At 40.5% G+C, this 21,958-nt stretch overlaps 1 protein-coding gene across 1 annotated transcript in view; it reads left to right on the top strand.

The window, feature by feature from the left end:
* PRDM15 (PR domain containing 15) overlaps positions 1-19,909 on the top strand; it is a 32,509-nt gene extending 12,600 nt beyond the window's left edge. The window contains exons 7-24 of the mRNA XM_009327984.1: positions 755-979; positions 1,665-1,800; positions 2,900-3,081; positions 3,743-3,837; positions 4,758-4,845; positions 6,270-6,437; positions 7,703-7,797; positions 8,921-9,052; positions 10,024-10,158; positions 12,112-12,275; positions 12,737-12,816; positions 13,403-13,522; positions 14,235-14,366; positions 14,874-14,957; positions 15,143-15,318; positions 16,495-16,575; positions 16,956-17,168; positions 17,674-19,909. Coding sequence (XP_009326259.1) covers positions 755-979; positions 1,665-1,800; positions 2,900-3,081; positions 3,743-3,837; positions 4,758-4,845; positions 6,270-6,437; positions 7,703-7,797; positions 8,921-9,052; positions 10,024-10,158; positions 12,112-12,275; positions 12,737-12,816; positions 13,403-13,522; positions 14,235-14,366; positions 14,874-14,957; positions 15,143-15,318; positions 16,495-16,575; positions 16,956-17,168; positions 17,674-18,150 — 2,783 coding nt within the window. The 3' untranslated portion in view covers positions 18,151-19,909. The remainder of the gene's footprint in view (positions 1-754; positions 980-1,664; positions 1,801-2,899; positions 3,082-3,742; positions 3,838-4,757; positions 4,846-6,269; positions 6,438-7,702; positions 7,798-8,920; positions 9,053-10,023; positions 10,159-12,111; positions 12,276-12,736; positions 12,817-13,402; positions 13,523-14,234; positions 14,367-14,873; positions 14,958-15,142; positions 15,319-16,494; positions 16,576-16,955; positions 17,169-17,673) is intronic.
* Positions 19,910-21,958: the final 2,049 nt, after the last annotated feature.

Here is a 21,958-nt window from a genome sequence, read left to right as displayed (position 1 = left end):
ACTGAGAAGCATCAGGAGAATTCTGCTCTTCTAGAGCAGGACACTGTGAAGCCATACCCCGCCCATGATGAAGTAAGATAAAGGTTTTAATTTTTGTGTTCCTTTAAGAAAAACGGTAGCAGGGAAGGTAAAACAGTGATATTTTGCATACGGCAGTGGTCAATCTCTGGGCAAACAACTGTGATGTTGAATGTAGAAGAAACAAAACTGTTGTCTAGAAGATGACATGTGAATGTTAGGAGTGTCAAGGATGGGGAACTGCACGAGCAGTGTACAAAGTCAGTGATGCTAGCTTATGCTTTGTCTGGTATTTATGGCACAGATTTAGTAAAGGTAATGAAATACCTTTTTTTTCCCTGCATTTCATTTGCAGCTATTTTATGCAGTTTTCAAAAGAACTTAGCATATTTAAGAGCTCTGACCATTTGATGAATCATTTTTGAAAAGGGGACTTAGGCTGCTAAATAACTTGGGCATTTGGAAAAATGTACCCATTGTCAGGGGGCGCAACCTTTTCCAGTGATACCTAACAAATGTCTTAAAAAATTCAGTCCCTGTGAGTAATCGTTTCAATGTTTAATAGACTGTATGCTTTTATTTAGGAAGGTATTGTGACTGCTTTTGAAATAATTTGAAGTGAGTCTCTGCTAAGTGAGGTTGACCTGATAGATAGGCTTCAGCTGGATCTATCCCTTTGAGTATTTCATGACAGTTTCTTTCCTCCTTACTCTCTTGTTCTTTCCCATCCACCCAGAGCACTTGCTGAGTCACCTGGAACAAGCTAAAGGTGCCCCCCAAACCAGCCAAAATGAGGCTGTTGCAGAGAAAGCAGCAGAGGCTCCCCCGGTGGATCAGCCAGTGATTTGTGATGCAGCCAGTGCCAGTACAGACTCAAGGAGGAAGGCCAGGCGGGGAAGAAAGCCCAAAACAGCAAAAGCAGAAACACCTCTTGTCGTTGTTGAAGAGAAAGATTCTGAAGGTAAAACAAAACTTAAGAAAATGCTAAGCACATATCCTCTTACACGTCTGTATTGATGCCTTCTCAGAAAGGCCTAAAAAGCAGCACAGAGACAAGATGGAGGTTTTTAGTTACGTCGCTAAAGCAGACAATTTACAAACTTTGTTAATTATCTCTGAGGTCCTTGTCTATGCTAAATGTTGCAACACCTACTCTTAGACTACCTGCATTCTCCTGTGACGGTTTTAGCAGTAGAGAGGCCCAGGGAAACACAGGGTAGTGGTTATGAGAGACCTGCCTAGCTTTCTGCAGGAACAGCAGAGAAAGCATCCTCCCTCTCAAGAGGAGATACCTTCCTCTCTCTACCTTAAGGTTTATTCTTGAAAGGGGCTTTTTTCAAGGCCTTACCTTCCTTTAAGGAAAGGTGTAGTAGGAAATTTCATGATGCATAGTCAACTGACCCCTTAGTAATAGGTTGGAAAGGTAAGAAATTACACCTCCGTAAGAGATGTTGACTCTTCTTACTTGTCATTCAGTAGCCACTTTCTCTATCTTGCAAGTGCTACCTACTCATTAGCGATCCATTATTTGTCGTGGATGAATAATATGTTCAGTGCCACACCTCATTACAAAAGCAAGTTCCTGCATTTGAGGTTTTATTTCTAGCTATCCACATTAACACTGTATTTTTATGACGTGCTTGCAGCGGAACGTGTAGCTGACGTTGTAACTGAGGTCCCACCAGAAGAGGTAGCCCTGCCTTCAGCTGCAGAAGAGAGAATTATGGAATTGGTTTTAGGAAAGATGCCTAGCACCACAAATAGCATGAGTTCAGTGACAAAGTAAGTGCTCTGGGATACAGAATTTCCTCTTAGGCTTAATTAAGATTATGTAGCACGTAACAGCTCTGCTCAACTTCCGGGCCCAGAGATGCTCTTTTATATTAGCGTAAAATTGTGTGATGCTGCTGCTGCTACAAGAGCTGACTTTGAGTGCCACAGAGATGGCTTGTGCACTGGAGGATGGTGCACAGATAGTGAGATATTGGTGGTAGAATTTTGGAGCATAAACCATGAGAATTTCATTTTCCATCATGTTACTCCTTTTATTCAGTGTGATTCCAAAAGCCTCCTGCAGCTGCAAGGTGAAATATTACTCCTGTTGAATGTTGCTGATAAAACAGGCAAAGAGATTTTTGCTAAAAAAATTATGCTAACCATTATTATTCAGTCTTGCTTGTCATCTTAACTCATGAATGACTTCAACTTGATTTGTGCGTGTGATACTTCAGATTTAGAGCGGTGGAAGGGGAAAAGTTCAGTATAACAGAACGTCAGGGAGACTCTTAAATATCATTTGATTAATTTAGATTCTTTCATGTCTTTTTGTCTCGGTAAAATTGGCTTTTTGAATTATTTTTTGTATAATAAAGCACTTGATTTTTCAAAATTAGCTAGTAAAGCTATATATTGAAGTCCTCAGCAGACACAGAACCATCAAAAATGCATTCCAGCGGGTGGTTGTGCTGGGAAATAGAACAGTACTGCTTCTTGGTGCCCTGCTGTCCTCTAATCATATACGCCTTTTGCATGCGAACTGCCGAGCTTTCTGAGCTGAAATAGCGCTAATGGTTTCAGAGGATAAGCAGAACAGATCCTTTATGTTCCTCTGAGGGGCCTGCAAAGAGAATCTCTGAGGCTGGTGGCTGCTGCTTTTTTCCTCGTTTGTGCTGGGTGAAGGTAATTTGGAGTGAGCCGCGCTCCGACATCTGCTGCTTCCAGGAGGTGGCCAGGAGGGCGCCTTGGCAATGAGGAAGCTTCAGGCCACCCTCTCCTGCCAGAAGCTGAGCATAACACTCCTTTAGCTTTTGCCCGCTGGTGGGACTCTTTCTTGCAACCTGTGGGATACCTTTCAGTCCCTGCCTTTCTTTCTCTAATCCAGTAGGTTTGCTCATCACCAAAACACCATGTCCCTCAAAAGAAGTTTAATTCTCTCCAGTAGACATGGTATACGGCGGAAGCTGATAAAACAACTTGGGGAGCACAAGCGAGTCTATCAATGCAGTATCTGCAGTAAGATCTTCCAGAACAGTAGCAACCTCAGCAGGCACATCCGTTCTCACGGTGGGTTTGATTTTTGCATCACTTGCATATTGATTTTTGTCCTTTGGTGGTTCCACCTTTGAGTAAAACAGCTAGCCTATTCTTAGATATTGGGATACATAACTTTAATAGAACTCTTTTTTCTTTTTTTCTTTTTTTTTTTTTAACTCTCTCTAGGGAACTCTTTTAGTTTTGCAGACCAAAGCATGAGAACGTAATAGGTGAAAGTTGAAATTAGAGTACTTAAAATTTGAATTTAGGTACATATTTTAAATGGGGGCGAGGATGTGATGGTTTTTCCAAAACTGTTCTTCCCTTTAAATATATACATATATATCGCACCCCACCTTCACAGGCACATGGGTAACATTGCTGTGTAAACGTCAGCTGAGTGCTTTTTAGCTTGTGATCTGCAGTTCCAGGGGTCCGTGACCTACTTCTAAGGATTCCGTGAAAAATAATCACTGAAAAAGGGTGGGGGAACTAAACAAAAATGTTGTCAAAATTGTTGGAAAAGGTTAAAATCCACTATTTGGATCTCCTGAATTACTAAAGCTTCTCATCACTAGCCTGTTTGTTTGCAGTTGCTTGTGCTTTGGTTTCCCATGTCTTTCCTGGAATTGATTATTATCAGTCGCTGACTACTTTCTTTTTTTTGTTTTATCTTGATTGATCCCCTCAGGTGACAAACTATTTAAATGTGAGGAATGCGCAAAGCTGTTCAGCCGCAAAGAGAGCTTGAAGCAGCATGTTTCATACAAGCACAGCAGGAACGAAGTGAGTGGAAATGACTAGCGGGCTCTTTCTGAGCTTATGCGGAAATGTACAGTGAGCTTCCAGGTGCTAGCTGGGGAGCTTGGGTGAATTATATTTGAGCAGATGCCCACGTGAATAAGTGAGACAAGGCTGATAGGGAGAGGTAACATCTTCTGTTAGAACAGTTGATGAATTTGCAAAGTGTGGACACGCTTTTGAGCGTACAAGTCCTTTTTCGTGTCTGAATTTCCTATAGAAGGTTGTTTTCAGGCATCAGTTACAGCAAGACAAGCTGGAGTTAGCTGGACCTGCATGATCTAGAAGTGAGATCTGACTTCAGTTTATGGCACTAAACAGGATTGTTCCAGTCTTGTTTGCTTGTCCCGTTTCATTTATTCCTACCTATAGTGTCATTTAACGCGTGAACTCTCCGGGTAAAGGCTGTGTCATGAAGGGCTATGCGTACGTGTGTGAACCTACAGTGCTTACAGGAGCAGCACCATGCCTGTTGGTGATGGCCTTTCAGTGCTGCTGCCATATAAATATTAAACATGCCTGTATTTCCATTGCTGCTTGGCATCAAGGTCCTAAGCTCCCAGATTGCTGGCATCTATTCTGGAGCTGGAGGATGAGTCAGATTGCATCTTGCTTCTCAGAAATTCTGTCTCTGTGTTGGACCGGGGGTTATCAGGAAGACTCTTTTTCGCGCACAGGTGCATGGTCTACTGTTCGTTTTTTTTTTTTGATACAGCTCAGATGTAGGAGCATGGCAGGATGATACAGCATCAGAATTTTGCATCAATGTGTATTTAAATGTCCCACTGAAGGAAGAAAAATTGGAAAAGACAGAGAACAGAAAAAGTAGTTGAGATTTAGAATTTCTCTGTCAGACGTGACTTGGCTTTTTCCCCACTTAAACACTTACTGTTTGCAATCCTCAGGTTGACAGTGAGTACAGATACAAGTGCACCACGTGTGAAAAGGCCTTTCGGATAGAGAGTGCGTTGGAATTCCATAACTGCAGGACAGGTGAGAATGGCTAACCGTTCCGCTTCCTCTGGCATCTCTACTCCATTTTGGGGGGATGTCCACAAATCCATCTCAGCATAGAAACTACAGAAGGAGAGTAGGATCTTGTCATCATCACAACAAGCAACCTGCCCCACTTCCCTCAAAAAAACTCTTTTTGTGATAAGAAAAGAGTAACCAGTAATCTGTAGAGCTACACATCCACTTATGTATTGCTTTTTTTAGTCTCTCCTGCTCACCTGTCTAATATCTTCACTGGTATTTCATTTGTATGTTCACAGATACCCTGTCACCATCTCTGTTAAATTTTCTTTCCTGAAACTAAGTTTCACCTCATTTCTCTAAAACAGAGGGACTGGAAAGGGGGCCAGTACTATCGATAGCTTGTAGTTTTCTAGGATTACAGTTTTCTTCTGGTTTCTCATGCTTTCTTTATACTTGCAGTAGTCTCTGTAGATTTTTTTTTTTCTTAGTATCTATCACCAGAACCTGTCCTTTTCTCCCATAGCCATCCCTTGTGGTTACTCATATTATTTATGCTGAGTGATCTTATGCTTAGAAAATGACATCCTGGTTACTTTTATGGACCCATGATAACTGTCACCTGGGTAATTGCCAAAATCACCTGGGTAATTGCCCGTTACAGCACCATTCAAAGTAGGTTTTGTCATTTCTTTTCAGAGGGTACAGCTTGTATAAAAACTCAGCCTTACAAAGAATGGAAAGTAATGACAAGTAACCTCAGTATTCTGTTTATTCAAGGGCAGCAGCTCATTCTCTCTGTGAGTTGGCCAACACGAGCAGCAGTTTTTGCTCTACTCTTCAAGGCACCAAACTATTACTTCTTTGTGATTGCTTGCAGCGCTGGCAGATTCCATCTATAGGACCATGCTTTCATATTCCAAGAAAAGTCTCAACTACTGAATACAAACCAAATTCCCCATAGGCCTATTGTCATGTAATGGTATATTTTTAAGATTTTATACTTTCTTCTGGAGTATTCTGTACTGGCTGGTATTAGGAGCCAGTGCTGGCGGAAGTATTCTGGTGCTTAGACACAGCTGCTCGTGTGATGCCGTGTTGCTGTATGTGTAGTGATTTTAGCGACATTAAAAACTTGAATCAACTGTAACAGAATCCACTCCAAGCATAATTTTAATGTATGCTAGACCACAATGGAAATAACCCATGTGAGGAAGTTACAATGCTAGATTCCATGTTCAAGTTAGCATCATATATATTTATTGCCTTTGAAAAAAATCGTGAAGTAAAAGAAAAATACATGCTTCTGCATTTCCCTCCTCAATCCATATAATGATGGATTATATGTTAAAACTCAGATCTAACAAAAGAACTACCTATCTCACAAACATATAAAACCTGTTTTCATCTGTAAGGAGCTGCATGGTTTCTCTTGCTTACAGATGACAAGACATTCCAGTGTGAGATGTGTTTCAGATTCTTTTCTACAAACAGTAATCTTTCAAAACACAAGAAAAAGCATGGGGATAAGAAGTTTGCATGTGAAATCTGCAATAAGATGTTCTACCGGAAGGATGTCATGCTAGACCATCAAAGACGACACTTGGAAGGTAAGTATACTGCAGATCAACCCAATTATTACTCTACGTCAGTAGAGGTGGGAAGGCCAAGGAAATGATTGCGCATTAGATTCTTCTGGATGGTAACTGTCTTTTTTTTTGTCAGTTACCTGATCTGGAATAGCAGGTTTCAGCAAAATGTGACATTTATTAAAAATAATAGTAACGGATCCTGGAGGGGAGTTGTCTAATTCTATGAAAAACTTTCTAGGAGATGCACCTGCCTTTTTTTTTTTCAGCCTCACGTGATTGGATCCAGTGCTACTAACAGTCATGTGAAAGTTGCTTGGCTTATTATGCAGTAGTTTAGCTGATTTTAATTATATCATTTTCTTTCTTTGAATTCTATTCTTTCTTTTTTAAAAAACATGTAACTTGAAAATTTGAAGGGAGAGAATTAACTTACAAGGTACAACTGAAAGTGGCTACTGTGTAAATATAGTATAAATGGAATGCTGTGTGATGTTATCTTTCAAAACCTTGAGAATATATGAAAATGAGATTATAAGAGTTTGCTGTTCAAAATCTCAACATCCAAGGATGTTATAGGTACTCAAAGACTCTAGAAAGACTTGGGTAATGGTAGATTGCTGAAATATGTATTAAAATGCCTCTAGCGACCTAGACGATAAAACCAAAGGTGATTTTTAAAAAAGCAGCCAGACTGTCTAATTTGGTGCTTTGGGCGTAGCCGACCGTCACTGGCTGCTCTTGTGATTCAGACCTTTGTGTCATGAACTAGAGGACAGCTAGAGGACAAGGGGTTGAATGGCAGTGGCAAGGCTTCTCATGTTCAGCTGTCACAGAACAGCAGCAGCCCTCTTCCCTCCTGAAAGTAGCAGAGAAAGAGGTCTGAAATCCTCATTGAGCATTAAAGATGATGCTGGCTGGTTGCCTCTCTCCTTAGAGACTGCGAGGGGGAATTTCTGGGCCAGATAGCTGATCGAAGTGCCAAGGCCTACTAGATCTGCCTGTTTCCAGGTGTTGACAATAAATGTCTGTTTTCAGACACTTTACAATTGGTGTAGTAACCAATAAGCCGTAATACCTCACTTTGGCAGACTGCTTTTATACTCTTAAGACACCGTTTTAATTTAGAAATTATCCTTTTGTTAGCAATTAAATTCTGCATTGAGGCTCTTCCCAGTGTTTCACTCTTCTTTACAGTATTCACCTGAAAGGGCATGCAGATTGGAGTGGAAAACCATGGTTTATTTTTTTTGTTTTGTTTTTTTGATGGGGACTGTTCTGTTAAGGGGTGAGGCGTGTGAAAAGAGAAGACTTTGAGCACAGCACAGAAAACATGGTTCGCTACAAGAAGGAGCCTTCGGGATGCCCCGTGTGCGGGAAGGTAGGCGTCTTTGCCAGCATGTGCCATGTGAAGCTCTGCATTGTAGCTCCAGGATACTGCAGGGGTACAGTGCGCCTCGACCCAGCGCCTCCAAACGAGTTACCGTGGCATAACAAGTTACCACCCGTGTATTAAACCACAATAGCAGCCTACCTGAATAGGCACACAGCCTGCCAAAAGGTTGAGGTAGGTGACTTGCACTGAGGTACGTGCCAAGTCAGATTACCTCGCAACTCGGACAGGCACATGGTTAGTTACCAGCGAGCCCTGTCGCTCAGCCAAGACGTTACTCTTTACACTGCCTTCGCTCCATGATATATCCAAGCCCGCTGTGGCCATGGATGGTGGGAGCTGTTAGGACAAAGATAAGAACAAAACTGAAGCTCAGACTAGACTTTTTCAGGACATGTAGCACAACGTAGAGTGTAACATGGCCACTGTGTCTGTCAGTGAAATCTTATGGCTTATGTTATTTACAGTGATGTTTTTCTGCTGGACTGTAAACAGCGGGAGTTGACTGTGTGCATTGGGAATCATTTTCTATTAGAAATCAAAGTGAATTCATGGTGTAGTCATGGCACAATTGTATTTGGGTGTTTAACGCTCATGATCTTAAGTTGCTGTTATCACAGGTACAAAGACTGTGGGTTTAACTAGTGATTTTATAAATGTTTAATGATTCATGGTGCAAGGTGTACTCAAACAACGCTTACGTTGGTGTGTAGACCTTTGTTTTTGATGCTTTGGATATGTTACATATCAATGAAGGTAGATTTTGTGGATGTGTCTTTTTATAGATAGGTGGAACTTTCATGATTCAAAAGACACTGTCTAAATATTTCTAAATCTACCCTATGTAACTCTGCCGTGGCTTTTTTGGAAGTCCACCTCTGATGAATGGCCCATTTCAGTCAGTTCCTTGGAACTGTACACCTGTATTTTGCTGTGCCAGCAGTTTCTGAGGTAGCCTGCTGGCTGGATAACAGGAGCTCCTACACGTTTCTGGCCAGAATGAATAAAACAGGACAGTAAATATGTTCCATGCTATCCATCAGATAACTTGCAAAGAACTGTAGCCCTGCTGGACATGATACAAAACCCCTTCCTTCTTCTTTTCTTTTAGGTATTTTCATGTAGGAGCAATATGAACAAGCACCTTTTAACACATGGAGACAAGAAATACACCTGTGAAATCTGTGGACGTAAATTTTTCAGGGTGGATGTGTTGAGAGATCATATTCATGTCCATTTTAAGGTATTGTGTTAATAATTTATTAGAAAAGGCATGTTACTTAGCAGACACATAAACATATCAGTAAATATATTGGGACTGTTATGGCCACATGTTCATACTGGCAACACGACAGTGATTATGTACCCGGTGCAGTGATGTTTCTACAGCAGCCTAGCACGAGCTGTGCTCTGATTTACGCATGGCTCTGTTTCTACGTCTGGATTGCTACAGAGTATGTGGACTATTATATTTGAAGTTACTTCAGCTGCCACGACGGAACACTGTTCTGAACGCTAAGGAAAAACCACCTCTGTGACCTTGGGTGAATTGCCGAGGCTGCTTGGTTTAAAGCAGGAAGAATAACTTAACAGGAAGGCTGCAGAGAAATGTATTGTCCCAGCTGTAGTTTGGTTGGGCTGAGGGGTTACTGTCATCCCCTCTCTTTGTGGGGAAAAAAACAAACAAGGGAACTAATTGTTTCTGCCCTTTGCATGCCAGTGATTGTGATTCTTTTGTATATGCTGGCATAACTGCCTGTGTATTGAGTTCCTTACCTGGTTTTATCAAAATGTTCCAAATCACAACAAAACCACCTATTAATAGTGCTTAATCAGACCCAGATTATTTTGACGTAACTGGGTTAACACTGAATTGTCAGGAATTGAATTGAAAGGGAATTGGTGTCACTCAGTAGTGCTGATAAAGATGCTTTAATGGATATAACACTGTACCGGTTGAGTCTCTGTTTACATTGAAGTTCCTTTTATACACAAAAAATGGAGTATTGTTTGAATAAACAGTTGTTCCTTGTTTAGTCCTGGACAGAGGAACTTTGTTTACCTGAATTGTATGAAGCAGGAGGACATTTTAAATAAATAATGTTATAGCAGTTGTTAATGCAAGGCAGTCTGCGTGGCAACAAAAGCTGACTAGGTGTTACCTTCTGAAATAGAAGTTTATTTGAACAGAATATTCTTTCCCACCCTACACAGGACATAGCACTAATGGATGATCACCAGAGAGAAGAGTTCATTGGTAAAATTGGAATCTCATCAGAAGAAAACGATGACAACTCTGATGAAAGTGCGGATTCTGAGCCTCACAAGTATAGCTGCAAAAGGTGCCAGGTAGCTTTAAATACTTTCAAATTAATTTGTTTTGGGATGGGGGAGGGGGTGGAGATGTCTGTAAATCATTCAGAATTTTAAAAAATGTTAAGGGTTCACAAAGAGAAGGCCAGTCCACAGGTCTGCTCTCTTCTGCAGTGCTTGTTACCTCTAATCTATGAAGTGATGCTATTCATTAAGACTTTGGGTGGTGTTCTGTAAGGTGAATGCTAAACACTTAAAAAGAGAAATACACATACGTACGCTTACCTGTGTGCAAGGAAGCAAGCAAGCAAAACTGGAGGAAGAAACAATAAAGGAACATTCAGATCTTACACTATCTTTTAATTATGTGCAAATTAAAATCATTACAGCATTTCTGAATGATACAGTCCACAAATCGATTAATTTTGATGAGATCAGATGGTCCTCTAGTGGATATCCACTTTGGAGGATTAAGACTGCTGCTTATGTTGAGTGTGACTGCTTATTCTTGGCCTACTCTATTACTAACAGGATGGCATTAGAAGTACTGCTGGAACATTCTTTACTCAGTTGTCAGCTGAGAGAGGAAGACTTTTGAAAGCTCTTACCGCGTGGCTTTTGCCGTTTTGTAAAGAAGTAGTGGGGAAGAAAGGGGTCCTTAAGGCCCGTTTGGATTCTGTGTCCTTACTGGGCGAGCACGCTGTGCTGGGGTGGGTGGGATGCAAAAACAGCAAAACTGGCCAAACTGACATAGGGACGGCGGAATTTTGGTAGTTAAGCCACTGACTTGGCCCCTGGAAATCCGAGCTTGTTTCACAGCCTACACTTAAAGTGGTGAAAGTGCTTAGCTTATCTTCATTTTAAAGACATGGGGATAATACTACTTCAGTTTTCTGTTCTTGTCTGTGAACTGGTTTTAAGTGCAAACTGATTTTAAGCTTATGTTAGTAAGCATAAGAAGATGTGGTATCACAGCAGTTAATCACGTGCTTGCTTTCAATGTGGTAATTTTAACACCTGCCACTTAATGGGTACATAAACAATATAAAATTGTATGCTTCCAAATGAGGGCAATTGTGCCATTCAAATTAGAAAGCTCTTTTTGGAAGCTGGGTTTTTTAGTGCTTTGGCAGGTGTTTGTGACCTAAACAGCTGTGTAAGGCAACAGCTGTGGAAAATGAGCGTTACCTGTGATGAGATGGGGAGGCTCTTTTTGGCTGAACATATCTGTTCACGCATTCCTAAGGGAGAACAACATACGAATGACTCTTGGTGAAATATCTCTTCTGAGCTCTTAGGAATCTCTCTCTTTATTTTTTTCTCATCCCAAAGTACACCTTCACCAAGCTGTGCAGTGCTGTCAGAAATACCCTGACTAGTTCGAAAATTGGAGCAAAAGATCATGTCATTATGGCACTTTGCCCTGGTATGTTGGAGCATATATGTGTATGCAGGGTTACTTAGCCCAGGGAGCTGAGTAGTGGAGCACCTGTCTATCGTAGTTGGAGCACTTCCAGGAGCTGAGCTAGAATCACTGCCCTGCAATGCCTAGAAATACCAACTCTTCTGGAGCTAGTGCCGAAGCTTACTATGCAGTCTAGAGCTTACCATGCCCCTAGAGCCCAAAAGACATTTTTTCCATCTGTGGCATCCTTGCTTTGACAGCTAGGGGAGGTTAGACGTGGCTCTCCTCAAGGCTGTTCCTCAGTGCAGAAATAATTGGAGGTCCTCTACTTGTGCAGCGTAAGAAGCAGAGATACCATCTCAAGCTAGTTTTCCAAATGAGTTAACTGATGTCCTGTAGCAATGTGCTTGTAGTGGCCAAAGAGGTTCAGGCCTAAATCCAGCTTTCACAGATTTTTCATCTAGTGATACACAGGGTATTTATGCCTAGTAGCTCTGACTCTAGGTCCCGGTAACGTGTTACTAGATCGTTGCTGTTCCCGAGGACTTTTTTCCCCTTTCATTCACTATTGGTTCATTCCACAGTTGACGTTCGGCAGAGGGAAGGAGTACCTGAAGCACATAATGGACGTGCACAAGGAGAAAGGCTATGGCTGTAGCATTTGTAACCGACGTTTTGCCTTGAAGGCAACTTACCACGCGCACATGGTCATTCATCGGGAAAACCTGCCTGATCCTAACGTGCAGAAGTAAGATGATGTGTTGGACTGATAAGAGGAGCTATGTTTTTGAAGTTACAGTGGCTCTGCCAGCTGATGCTTTTAGAGAATTGGGCTGTACTAAAATACCTGAAACTGCGTAATGGGTGTTAAGACGTTTATTAAGAGCCTGAAATGTATATCACTAATGATTCAATTCACACAGATGATTAGTCAACAGCCTCTCAGTTTGGGCTTTGTAGAGTATAAATCTATGATTTTGGTAAATATTTTGTAAAAACTATGATTTGAGGATATAGCAATGCCAGACTGCTCCAAGCTTGCAGTGAACTTACGGGTTTCTTAAGGCTCATTTTAAAAATGCGTTTATGTTTCAAGAAACTTTTATAGTAATTAGTATTACCAAATGAAATACAGTTACTGACACAGATGCTTGAAAACCACCTCTGTCTCAAGAAAAGAATCACAGTTTTTGGTCTCTTTGGTTTCAGGTACATCCATCCATGTGAAATCTGTGGAAGGATTTTTAACAGTATAGGAAATCTGGAAAGACATAAGCTTATACATACAGGTAAAACTGTTGTGTTTGTTTATTATTATCAATATTAAAAAGAAATTTCTGTTGCCAGTGCCTGCAAAGTTATGGGTTTTTACTGGAAGTTACAATAAGATAAATGTTATATTTATGCTTTTAGGGTAGACTGGTTTTCTAAAGCAGGTAGTATTAATGAAGATATTTGGTCTAGGCATACAATCCAGATTCCTAGTTAATACGATGCAGGATTCACCTGCTAAAAATCCTAATTCTGTATTCTATTCTTCCCCAAATTCTTATCCATGCCACCTTCTCACCATTACACAGGCTGAAAACTGCTATTGCAAAATCATTTTTAACAGCTCATTATTATTTCATGCTATTCAGTATTTTTCTACCTCAGGCTTTATCTTTTTTTTTCCGATCTCACACAAAAAGCCAGCTTTTCTCTCTCTCCAAAGTCTTCTAATTTAGTTTGGGCTACAATATGCATGAAGGATGTGGTTGACAACACAGGTGGACTGTTGCCCTCTAATTCACCAGTTTAGTCAGTTTTTAGGAGATGCACATTTTTCATTAACATTTTTTTTTGTTTATGTTGTCTTTTACATTTATTTTTAAGGTGTAAAAAGTCATGCTTGTGAGCAATGTGGCAAATCATTTGCTAGAAAAGACATGTTAAAAGAACATATGCGAGTCCATGATAATATCCGAGAATACTTGTGTGCAGAATGTGGCAAAGGTATGTCTAATGCCTTGTTTTCCATTAATTGTGATACTGAATAGCAGGTGAATATCTGAATTAAAACTACTTCCTTTCTTAGAATATTGGGAAGGTCCTCGGAGTGTTGTAAATTGTGCATTTTTGAGAGGTAGAAACTGTATTACCCGTCCGGTTGCATAAACTACCCCTAATTTTATAAAATTTGGTTTCATGGCCTGTAAGACAAAACTGATGTTAATAAAATTTGCTTCTGTGAGATTGAGGAGCGCTTGCTTGACCGAGTTTGCAGCACAAAAGTGAATACAAGTTCATTTTTTCATTCTAGGCTGTTTTCAGGCTTAAGGAAGAGAGTAATTTCTCTCTGTAAGGGCCTTAAGAGTCAAAGTTGCTTTGACTTTTTGAATTGTTCGCGTTATAACTTGAACAAATCTGAGCTGGTATTTTAGTGGAAGGCAATAAGTCTTGATATCTCTAATGATGTTTTGTCTTTGCTTGTCCCTGCTGTTTTGCCTCTTCCTCAGTGGTTACTCAGATGTTTTCCAGAGCTTTTTCCTGGAATTAAAATAATAATTTATAATGTGCACTGCTACCTAAACAATTAAAAATACGCAATTGTGGACATGCAGCAAATATAATCTTAGAGCTCTTGGCTAACAACATGGTCATCTTGAGTGTCCTCTGAGGGTGGGAGCAATGGACTAATTGTCATGCTGTACCTTTTGTCTCACAGGAATGAAGACAAAACATGCACTTCGTCACCACATGAAACTTCACAAAGGGATTAAAGAATATGAATGCAAGGAATGTCACCGAAAATTTGCACAGAAAGTCAACATGCTGAAGCATTACAAAAGACACACGGGTGAGGTCTCTAAAGATTTACAAAAGTTGCACTGAATCAGTTAAATGCTTCCTGAGAGAACTCTTTTCTAGAACAGTCAGAGTATGAGAGACACTAATAAAAAAATACACATTCTGCTTTTTGAAGAGTGAGATTTTGTCCTTTCGTCAGCCAAGACCAACTGTTATACAATTAAGATACATAGTTTAGTTGGTTTCATGTTGTTTTGCTTTTTTAAGAGAGGTTGTTTTGGTCTAGGGTAGGTCTAGAGGGTTGGTTTTGTTTTAAGTTAGTCTTCAGTTTCTCATTTCCCAAAACAAAATTTTACCTCCACATCAATTTCTCTTGGATTCATTTTCTGCCAGGTACAGTGGCATGGCTTAGATAAAAATAGCTGGTGAAGTTGGGCTGCTTCTACTTGTTCGGCTGTGATTTTTTTATCTTTTTTTTTTAGTAATATGAGACTCGGAATTGTCCCAGATACCTTAGACTGTTTTCACTCTGATGCTAAATGTGCTCTTCATGCAGGAATCAAAGATTTCATGTGTGAGCTCTGTGGCAAGACGTTTAGTGAGAGAAATACAATGGAGACTCATAAATTGATTCATACAGGTAAATCGTCTGAAAAACAGTATCCAAAGACAATATCTTAATTTTATTGCTAGGCTTGCTTTAGATTTGCCAGTCTTGGAACTAGTGTTACACATCATGTTGCCAGCATAAAATTGTTCCTCTTGTTGAGATGCTGACGTCTTTGGGGGCTGTTGCTAACAGCGTTTCCTTCCATCTGCCACCAGTAGGAAAACAGTGGACATGTTCAGTCTGTGATAAGAAATATGTCACTGATTACATGCTACAGAAGCACATCCAGCTCACTCATGATAAGGTAGAAGCCCAGAGCTGTCAGCTGTGTGGGACAAAGGTTTCTACCAGAGCGTCCATGAGTCGACATATGAGGCGTAAACATCCAGAGGTGAGTTAGTTTGGCAGGTAGATATTGGGGTGGTTTGTTTGGGGGTTTTTTACTTCTTTTTTTGGTAAAGAAAGTTTATGGCCTTCAGTGACTTGATTTACTTTTTTCTCTCTCCCTCTCTCTCTCTTTTTTCTGCTCTTTTGGGGCCAATTTTAGGTAGTGTCAAGCATGCACTTAACTGAATCAGCCTTTTCATTATGTTATGTTTCAGTAGTAAACATATCTGATTGTCAGTCGCTAAAAATGAAGTTCTTCTGATTATTTAAATCCCTTTTCTTTTTCTGCCTCATCTTAAATGTATATTTTTTTTCATGTTTTGTCTTCATCCATTAGTGAGTATAATTGATTCTTTTTTCCCCATTGTGTTCTCTGTATTCAGAAGTGATCTGAAAGAAGTGGTGAATAGAGAGGTGATGGCAGCATCTGCTGATGATACAAAATTATTCTTAGTATTAAAGATGAATGCTGACTGCAGACAGTCTGGATTAGAGGGATGTTTTGTCTGACCCCAGTGGGGCTTTTTCTGTGTTCTAAATTTCTGAATAGCTATTGCGTTTCTCCTCAGCATTTCTTGGTTAGGTTGACTAAGGCTTGTCCGTTTCCTTTGAGGCTTTTTTTTTTTTAAACTACCAATTTATCATTAGTATTGCATTGCCGTGAACATTTTTTTATCATGATGACTGGGAAGGAAGTCAACAAAAAGCTTTGTTTATTGATTTTTGGATTGAAAATGCAGCTACATATCTGCAATCCAGAGGGCAATTTGTCTCTCTTCTTTGAGAAGCTGAGATGTATAGATTCAGCTGAAAATAATGGAGTAGGACACAGTCGATAGGTTTATAAATAGAAATGCTAAAATAATAATATTTTTTTCACGTTGTTTGTTTTCTATAGAATTCATCACTTCCCAGTGGGTTCTGTCTAGAATATGAAAATAAACATACTCTTCTATTGTTGTCTTTAAACTTTGCTGGTGTTCAGTGAGAAGGAAAAGATTATATGCCAAAAGGTTATTTAAAAAAAAGCCATGGTTAAATCCCTTGTATTAAATGATACGTGTAAAATGTTAGATTACATCTTTTTTGCTTTGTGACAGGATTTATTAGGGCAATGCTATATCGTTTGACTATGGTATGCACTGCTGTAGTTCACCACCTGATACCTCTTTGTCTACAGATTCTTTCGGTGAGGATTGATGATTTAGAGCAGCTGCCAGAGACGACTACCATTGATGCCTCCTCAATTGGGATTGTTCAGGTAAATCGGTCATTGCAGAATTCTGGTGGCAGCTAGCTTCCAGGCCTACTCGAGGGTGAGGTGGGGACATCACTTTTTTTGGTACATAACATGGCTGGGCGTAGGCTGATGGGCAAGGAATATGCTTTTTTAGAGAGTCAGGCCCAGTTTAACATGTATAAGCAGATGCAAGCTGTTGATCTGTTTTGTTGTATAATGTGGGTGCTGGTAAAACGGAGGTAATTACAGGGTGAGGTCTGATTCTCTGAAATCAGGTTTTTGCTAAAGTTTGTGTCTTCACTTGAGAATCAACAGTAAACCAACTTCAGGTCATAGACTCTTACTTGGAACTTCACTAAGCAAAATGACTTGATGTTTTGTTTGGAAATGTGTTGCTCCAGCCGGAATTAGCCTTGGAACAGGGAGAATTACCAGAAGGGAAGCAGCATATGAAAGCTCCTAAACGTGGCCAGAAACGAAAACAAAAGTCAGGTGAGGAGGAGGAAGCTCAAGTGCCTGAGGACCCTGCCTTCAGTGAATACACAGAGAAGGAAGGTGAATTCACAGGGAATGTTGGAGATGAGACTAATTCAGCTGTACAGAGCATCCAGCAGGTGAGCTCCAGTAGCAGGGTGATGAGTAGCAGGCATTGCTTAGAGAGGTAACGCTTCTTTTTTCCTAAAAGCAAACCAAAAGAGTGATCGGAACATTTAGAGCTAGTTTGATAAACTGTGGTAATAGGAAGATGAATAGAGACTTTAAAAAACCAAGGAGTTGGACCAGTAAGCTCCTCGTGTTTGTTTTCATTTCCTTTGGTGTTACCATCTCCTTGTTTGCCAGATACCACTAACGGGCTGAAGCTGTGACTAGAAGCGTGAAAGTTACTTCGGCTGCTTGTTTTGAATGTTGCCTATGCCTCCTTCCCATTACCCTCTTATTTCTAGATGTGGAAGTTGTTATATTCCAAGCTTTCTATGTTCCCCTCTGTGTGTATGACTTTTCTTGCTGGCAGTAGCAACATGTGAGCCCATCAGAACTCAGGTGATCTTTCTTGATGCTTGATATTTGGTAGTCGGCTGCAAGATATAAGGTTGAGGTTACCTTTCTGCTCTTTCTCAGGTGGTGGTGACCCTTGGTGACCCAAATGTCACAGCCCCTTCCAGTTCTGTCGGGCTGACAAATATCACTGTTACCCCCATTACGACGGCAGCTGGAACCCAATTCACAAACCTCCAGCCAGTGGCTGTGGGCCATCTGACTGCACCTGAACGCCAGTTACAGCTGGACAACTCAATTCTCACCGTGACGTTTGACACCGTCAGTGGTTCCGCCATGCTGCACAACCGCCAAAATGACATTCAGATCCAGCCGCAGCCAGAGGCAGCCAATCCTCAGTCTGTGGCCCATTTTATAAACCTGACCACCTTGGTGAACTCCATTGCTCCGCTAGGGAACCAGATAACGGAACAGCATCCTCTGACATGGAGGTCAGTGCCGCAGACTGATGTCTTGCAGCCCCAGGCACAGCCAACGCAACAGCAGTCAGGACAGCAACAGGTTCAAACAGAGCAACAACAACAGATGTATAGCTACTAATTTATACGTTGAAAAGTTTTGACATGGACAGTACTTAGAGACAAAAACACAGAGACGTTTGGAAAATTTCCAATAGGATTGTTTGCTGGAGACCAAACAGATGGGAAAATGTTTATACAATGAAATGCAAGCTAAAATTGGCATAGCACCCTGCAACACCCTAACCTTGAGATTCTCACGCTGTCTCTAGACCTTGCACTGTCTTAAAAAAAAGAAAAAGGAAAAAAATTTCACCATAAATTTAGCACCCCCTTGCACTGTGTGTTTTGTGCAGTAAGATTGAGATTTGACAGGAGCATCATAATACATCTTAACCAAAGCAGGGAAATCCTAAATATTACGGCACTGGTGATTTACAAAACCCTTCCAGCCACACCATGTCACTTTTTTCCAGTCTGGAAATTACATATGAAGACCTTGTTCATGGTGAGGTGGAATGCACTTGTGGTCAGCTGGTAGAGACTGAAATGTAAAGACGCAAATGGGCAAAACAATAATCGTCTTGTTTTTTATCTTCTTTAGGTCTTGTATCTAACAACATTGGTAAAGTAGGTGGAGGTTGGGACTTTGGGGTGGGGATGAGTGCGGTGTGGAAGAAATTACACCAATTTCACACAGTATTTCCATTTTAGTCATGGGAAAAACCCTGTACTCATAACACAGTGTTAGTGCTACTTGAATCAGATAGCTGGTCTAATGCTAAAGCAACTTTTATGGTCTTCTAGTCAAGTTTGAATCAAACCAGTTATGAACTGAAAAAAGAATGTGATACAGTTTTATGTAACTTTTCAAAACTGCTCTTTCAATCTTGCTTTTAGCTAATAGGCCTGAAGAGCAATCGGTCCCCTTTGATGAAGTTCAGGATGTGAATTTTTCAATTAGTCTTCTTTCATCGTGTAATAAACATTTGAGAAAGCATTCTTTTTATATATATATATACGCACACACACACATATAGAGAGAGAGCGCCTTTGTACTTTACTGTGTGTTCCTGGTATTTGTGTGAAAAACACTGTTATCAATATGATACATTAATTTTTTCATCCCCGTATTGCCCTTTCTCACAGAAATAATGTATGGATTCTATTCCTCCTGTTTCCAAAACTATTTCCAAAATTCATAGCCACACAAGAGTGTGTGAAATGCAAGAAAAAAGAATGTCTGAAGCATATTCTGCCACATGGAGGCAGTATGCCCTAGTGTATAATGGGCAAGGTTTGCATGACTATTGGGGATATAAATAGCGGGTTGGGTGAAATACACAATTGCTGATACTACACTTCCATTCCATTCTCCATACATTGATGTGCAGTCTGGACTTTTGCATGTCAAGAAGATAGTGTCTTTCCCACAGAGAAAAAGCAGCTGATATCGAAAAGGAATAAACTAAAAAAAAAAAAATGTTGCTGCCTGGAATCCTGAACAGCAAATCTGTCCTTCCAGCTATGGCTGAAGAACAAGGTCCTTTGGGGCAGAAGACTGAGGCACAGAACCGTGCTGAAAGTTTTTGCTGAGGATAAAGCAGCTGCTGTGTTTGACAGTGAAGATAGATTGATGGTTGTAAAAATCCTGTCTGTGCCTATCGTATTTATGAAAATGTTCTATGTATTAGCAAAAATATGAGTAGGAGTGACTTCAGCTTTGAAAGTCTGTATTAACATGGACTACTTGACCCCTAAAGGATGCCTTATAATCTCTACCACAAATTCTTCCAAAGTATAAATGTCTGGATATTAAAATTAACCTCCAATGGTTTTCTTGGTGCTGTAGCAGTGTCCAGAGGCTCGCTATGCTAGGCTCTGTGTAAAGCTTAGTTGCAACAGAACGTGTAGGAAAGGGGTTTCTGGTGACAGATTTTATGTGTCAGAGGAGCAGAACTACTTTTCTGTAAATGTCAAGCCTATAAAATGTCCGCATGGGAGGGACCTATATTTGATGGGACAAGGATGTGCATCAGAAAGAGAAAATACCTTTTACGGGTGTGGGAAAGAGAATTTTTCATTCTCTAGCCCCTTCTGTCTTCCCCAGATCCTTTTCACACAATACCATGAGATCCTGTAATTTTATTAGCCTCCCAATATCCTGGGCAGTACAGTTTTATGCCGCTCTATCACCTGGATTATTTCACCACTGGCCTGAGCCAGTTAAGTTTCTCCTTGGCTGTCCTGTCCACAAATGCTTCCCCTTCACACCAAGCCCACTGGTCAAGAGTAAGTTAGGTTTTATTTATTAAATATGTTGTTTATGTATTTGAAAGTACTTGAAACTTCCCCCCCATGTGTGTTTGGTGCCTAATTGGAAAAGGCACGTTACCTCTTGGCAGGGTACTTTGGAGAAGAAAAAAAAAAGGGAAGGAAAGCAAATGTAGAGGTCCTAGGTCAAGTTGTTATGGTAAATAAAAGATGACTAACAACTAAAAAAATCCATATATATATATATACACACACACACACACGGAGGGTCACAGTGCTGCATATAGAGCTTCTAGAAGATCAGGGTTTTGTTTAGACATATGTAAATGGTGATTAAGCTTTTAAGTGGGGAAGAAGAGGTTTTTTGCCTTGGCTGCAGAGTGAGTACATCTGCTCTATGTTAATACTACTGATAGTGGCATTCATGATGCATTGAATCAACCTGAGCCATTTTAACATGTAATTGCCTATTTGGTAAGAATTGCATATGGAGGTAATCAACTGTTATAGAGACCTCTCCGACTTCACAACACCTCTTTATCCTAACACGATCCTCTGGTATTCTGCACTCTTACGCTGCTGAGCATCCCATCGCGCTAACTGGCCTGCGTAATTCCATCCAGGCAAGTTAGCATCTTGCCTTTCTGATAATGATCGATTCTAGCCGATTTAAAAAGGAATGATCACACAATAAATGCTTGCATGTTGGTGGTCACAGTCTCTCAGTATCTCCAAAATCACAGAATCGTAGAACGGCCCAGGTTGGAAGGGGCCTCGAAAGGTCATCTGGTCCAACCTTAAAGGGAGCCTGATACGATTATTTAGCACCCTGTCCAATCGCATCTTTAAAACCTCCAGTGACAGGGACTCTACCATGTCCCTGAGGAGGTTGTTCCAGTGGATGATTGTTCTTACTGTAAAAATTATCTTAAACAATATTCCGCTTCAGGAGGGGAAAAATACAACCACTGGAAGGGCTTTGACTAGGCCAGGCAATAGAAAGTTCTCTAAAAGCTGATCTTCCCAGAGCACTCCTTTTAGAAATGATCTTGACTTTCCCTGCAACCATTGCTATGGTACCTCATCATCTTTCAGCGCGATTTTGTTATTACTACTGTTACTAACATCCCTATGAGAACACAACTCTATCTTGGGTGTGCTGCAACATGAAAAATTTCAAATCAAATTATTTTGTTTGGGTTTGTTTCAAACAAATTATTTTGTTTGGGGACGTTGGAAATTGATGCCTTTTCAGACAGAGCTTACCTTGGACAAGTAGTGACTGCCAGCTGCTCTCCCAACTAAGCCCTTTTCAGGTGAATACCAAAGTTATACCGACGCTGTTTCGAACTGCACAAGAGAGAAAACCACGTAAGGGATGTGCAATCTAAATTTCTTTTGCCGATTTGTTACTAGCCTTTTCAGCTATAGGAGGTGACGGTTATTGTTTTCAGCCATGTGTTGGAGATTTTGCGTAACAACTGTTCAGTAACAAACTGGAATTACTTTGAGCCAAAGGAGTGATGTTGTGTAGTGTTCTGTGTATTGTCATTGTTTATTGCTAAGACTATTATTTAATTGAATGCTGTCTGTGGCACATGGGCTCTGAAGTAAAG

Source organism: Pygoscelis adeliae, unplaced genomic scaffold (assembly GCF_000699105.1).
Source record: "Pygoscelis adeliae isolate BGI_AS28 unplaced genomic scaffold, ASM69910v1 Scaffold154, whole genome shotgun sequence".
In the NCBI taxonomy this organism is placed as follows: domain Eukaryota; kingdom Metazoa; phylum Chordata; class Aves; order Sphenisciformes; family Spheniscidae; genus Pygoscelis; species Pygoscelis adeliae.
The sequence above is the reverse complement of the archived record's forward strand: the minus strand, read 5'-3'. Positions and strand labels throughout refer to the sequence as shown.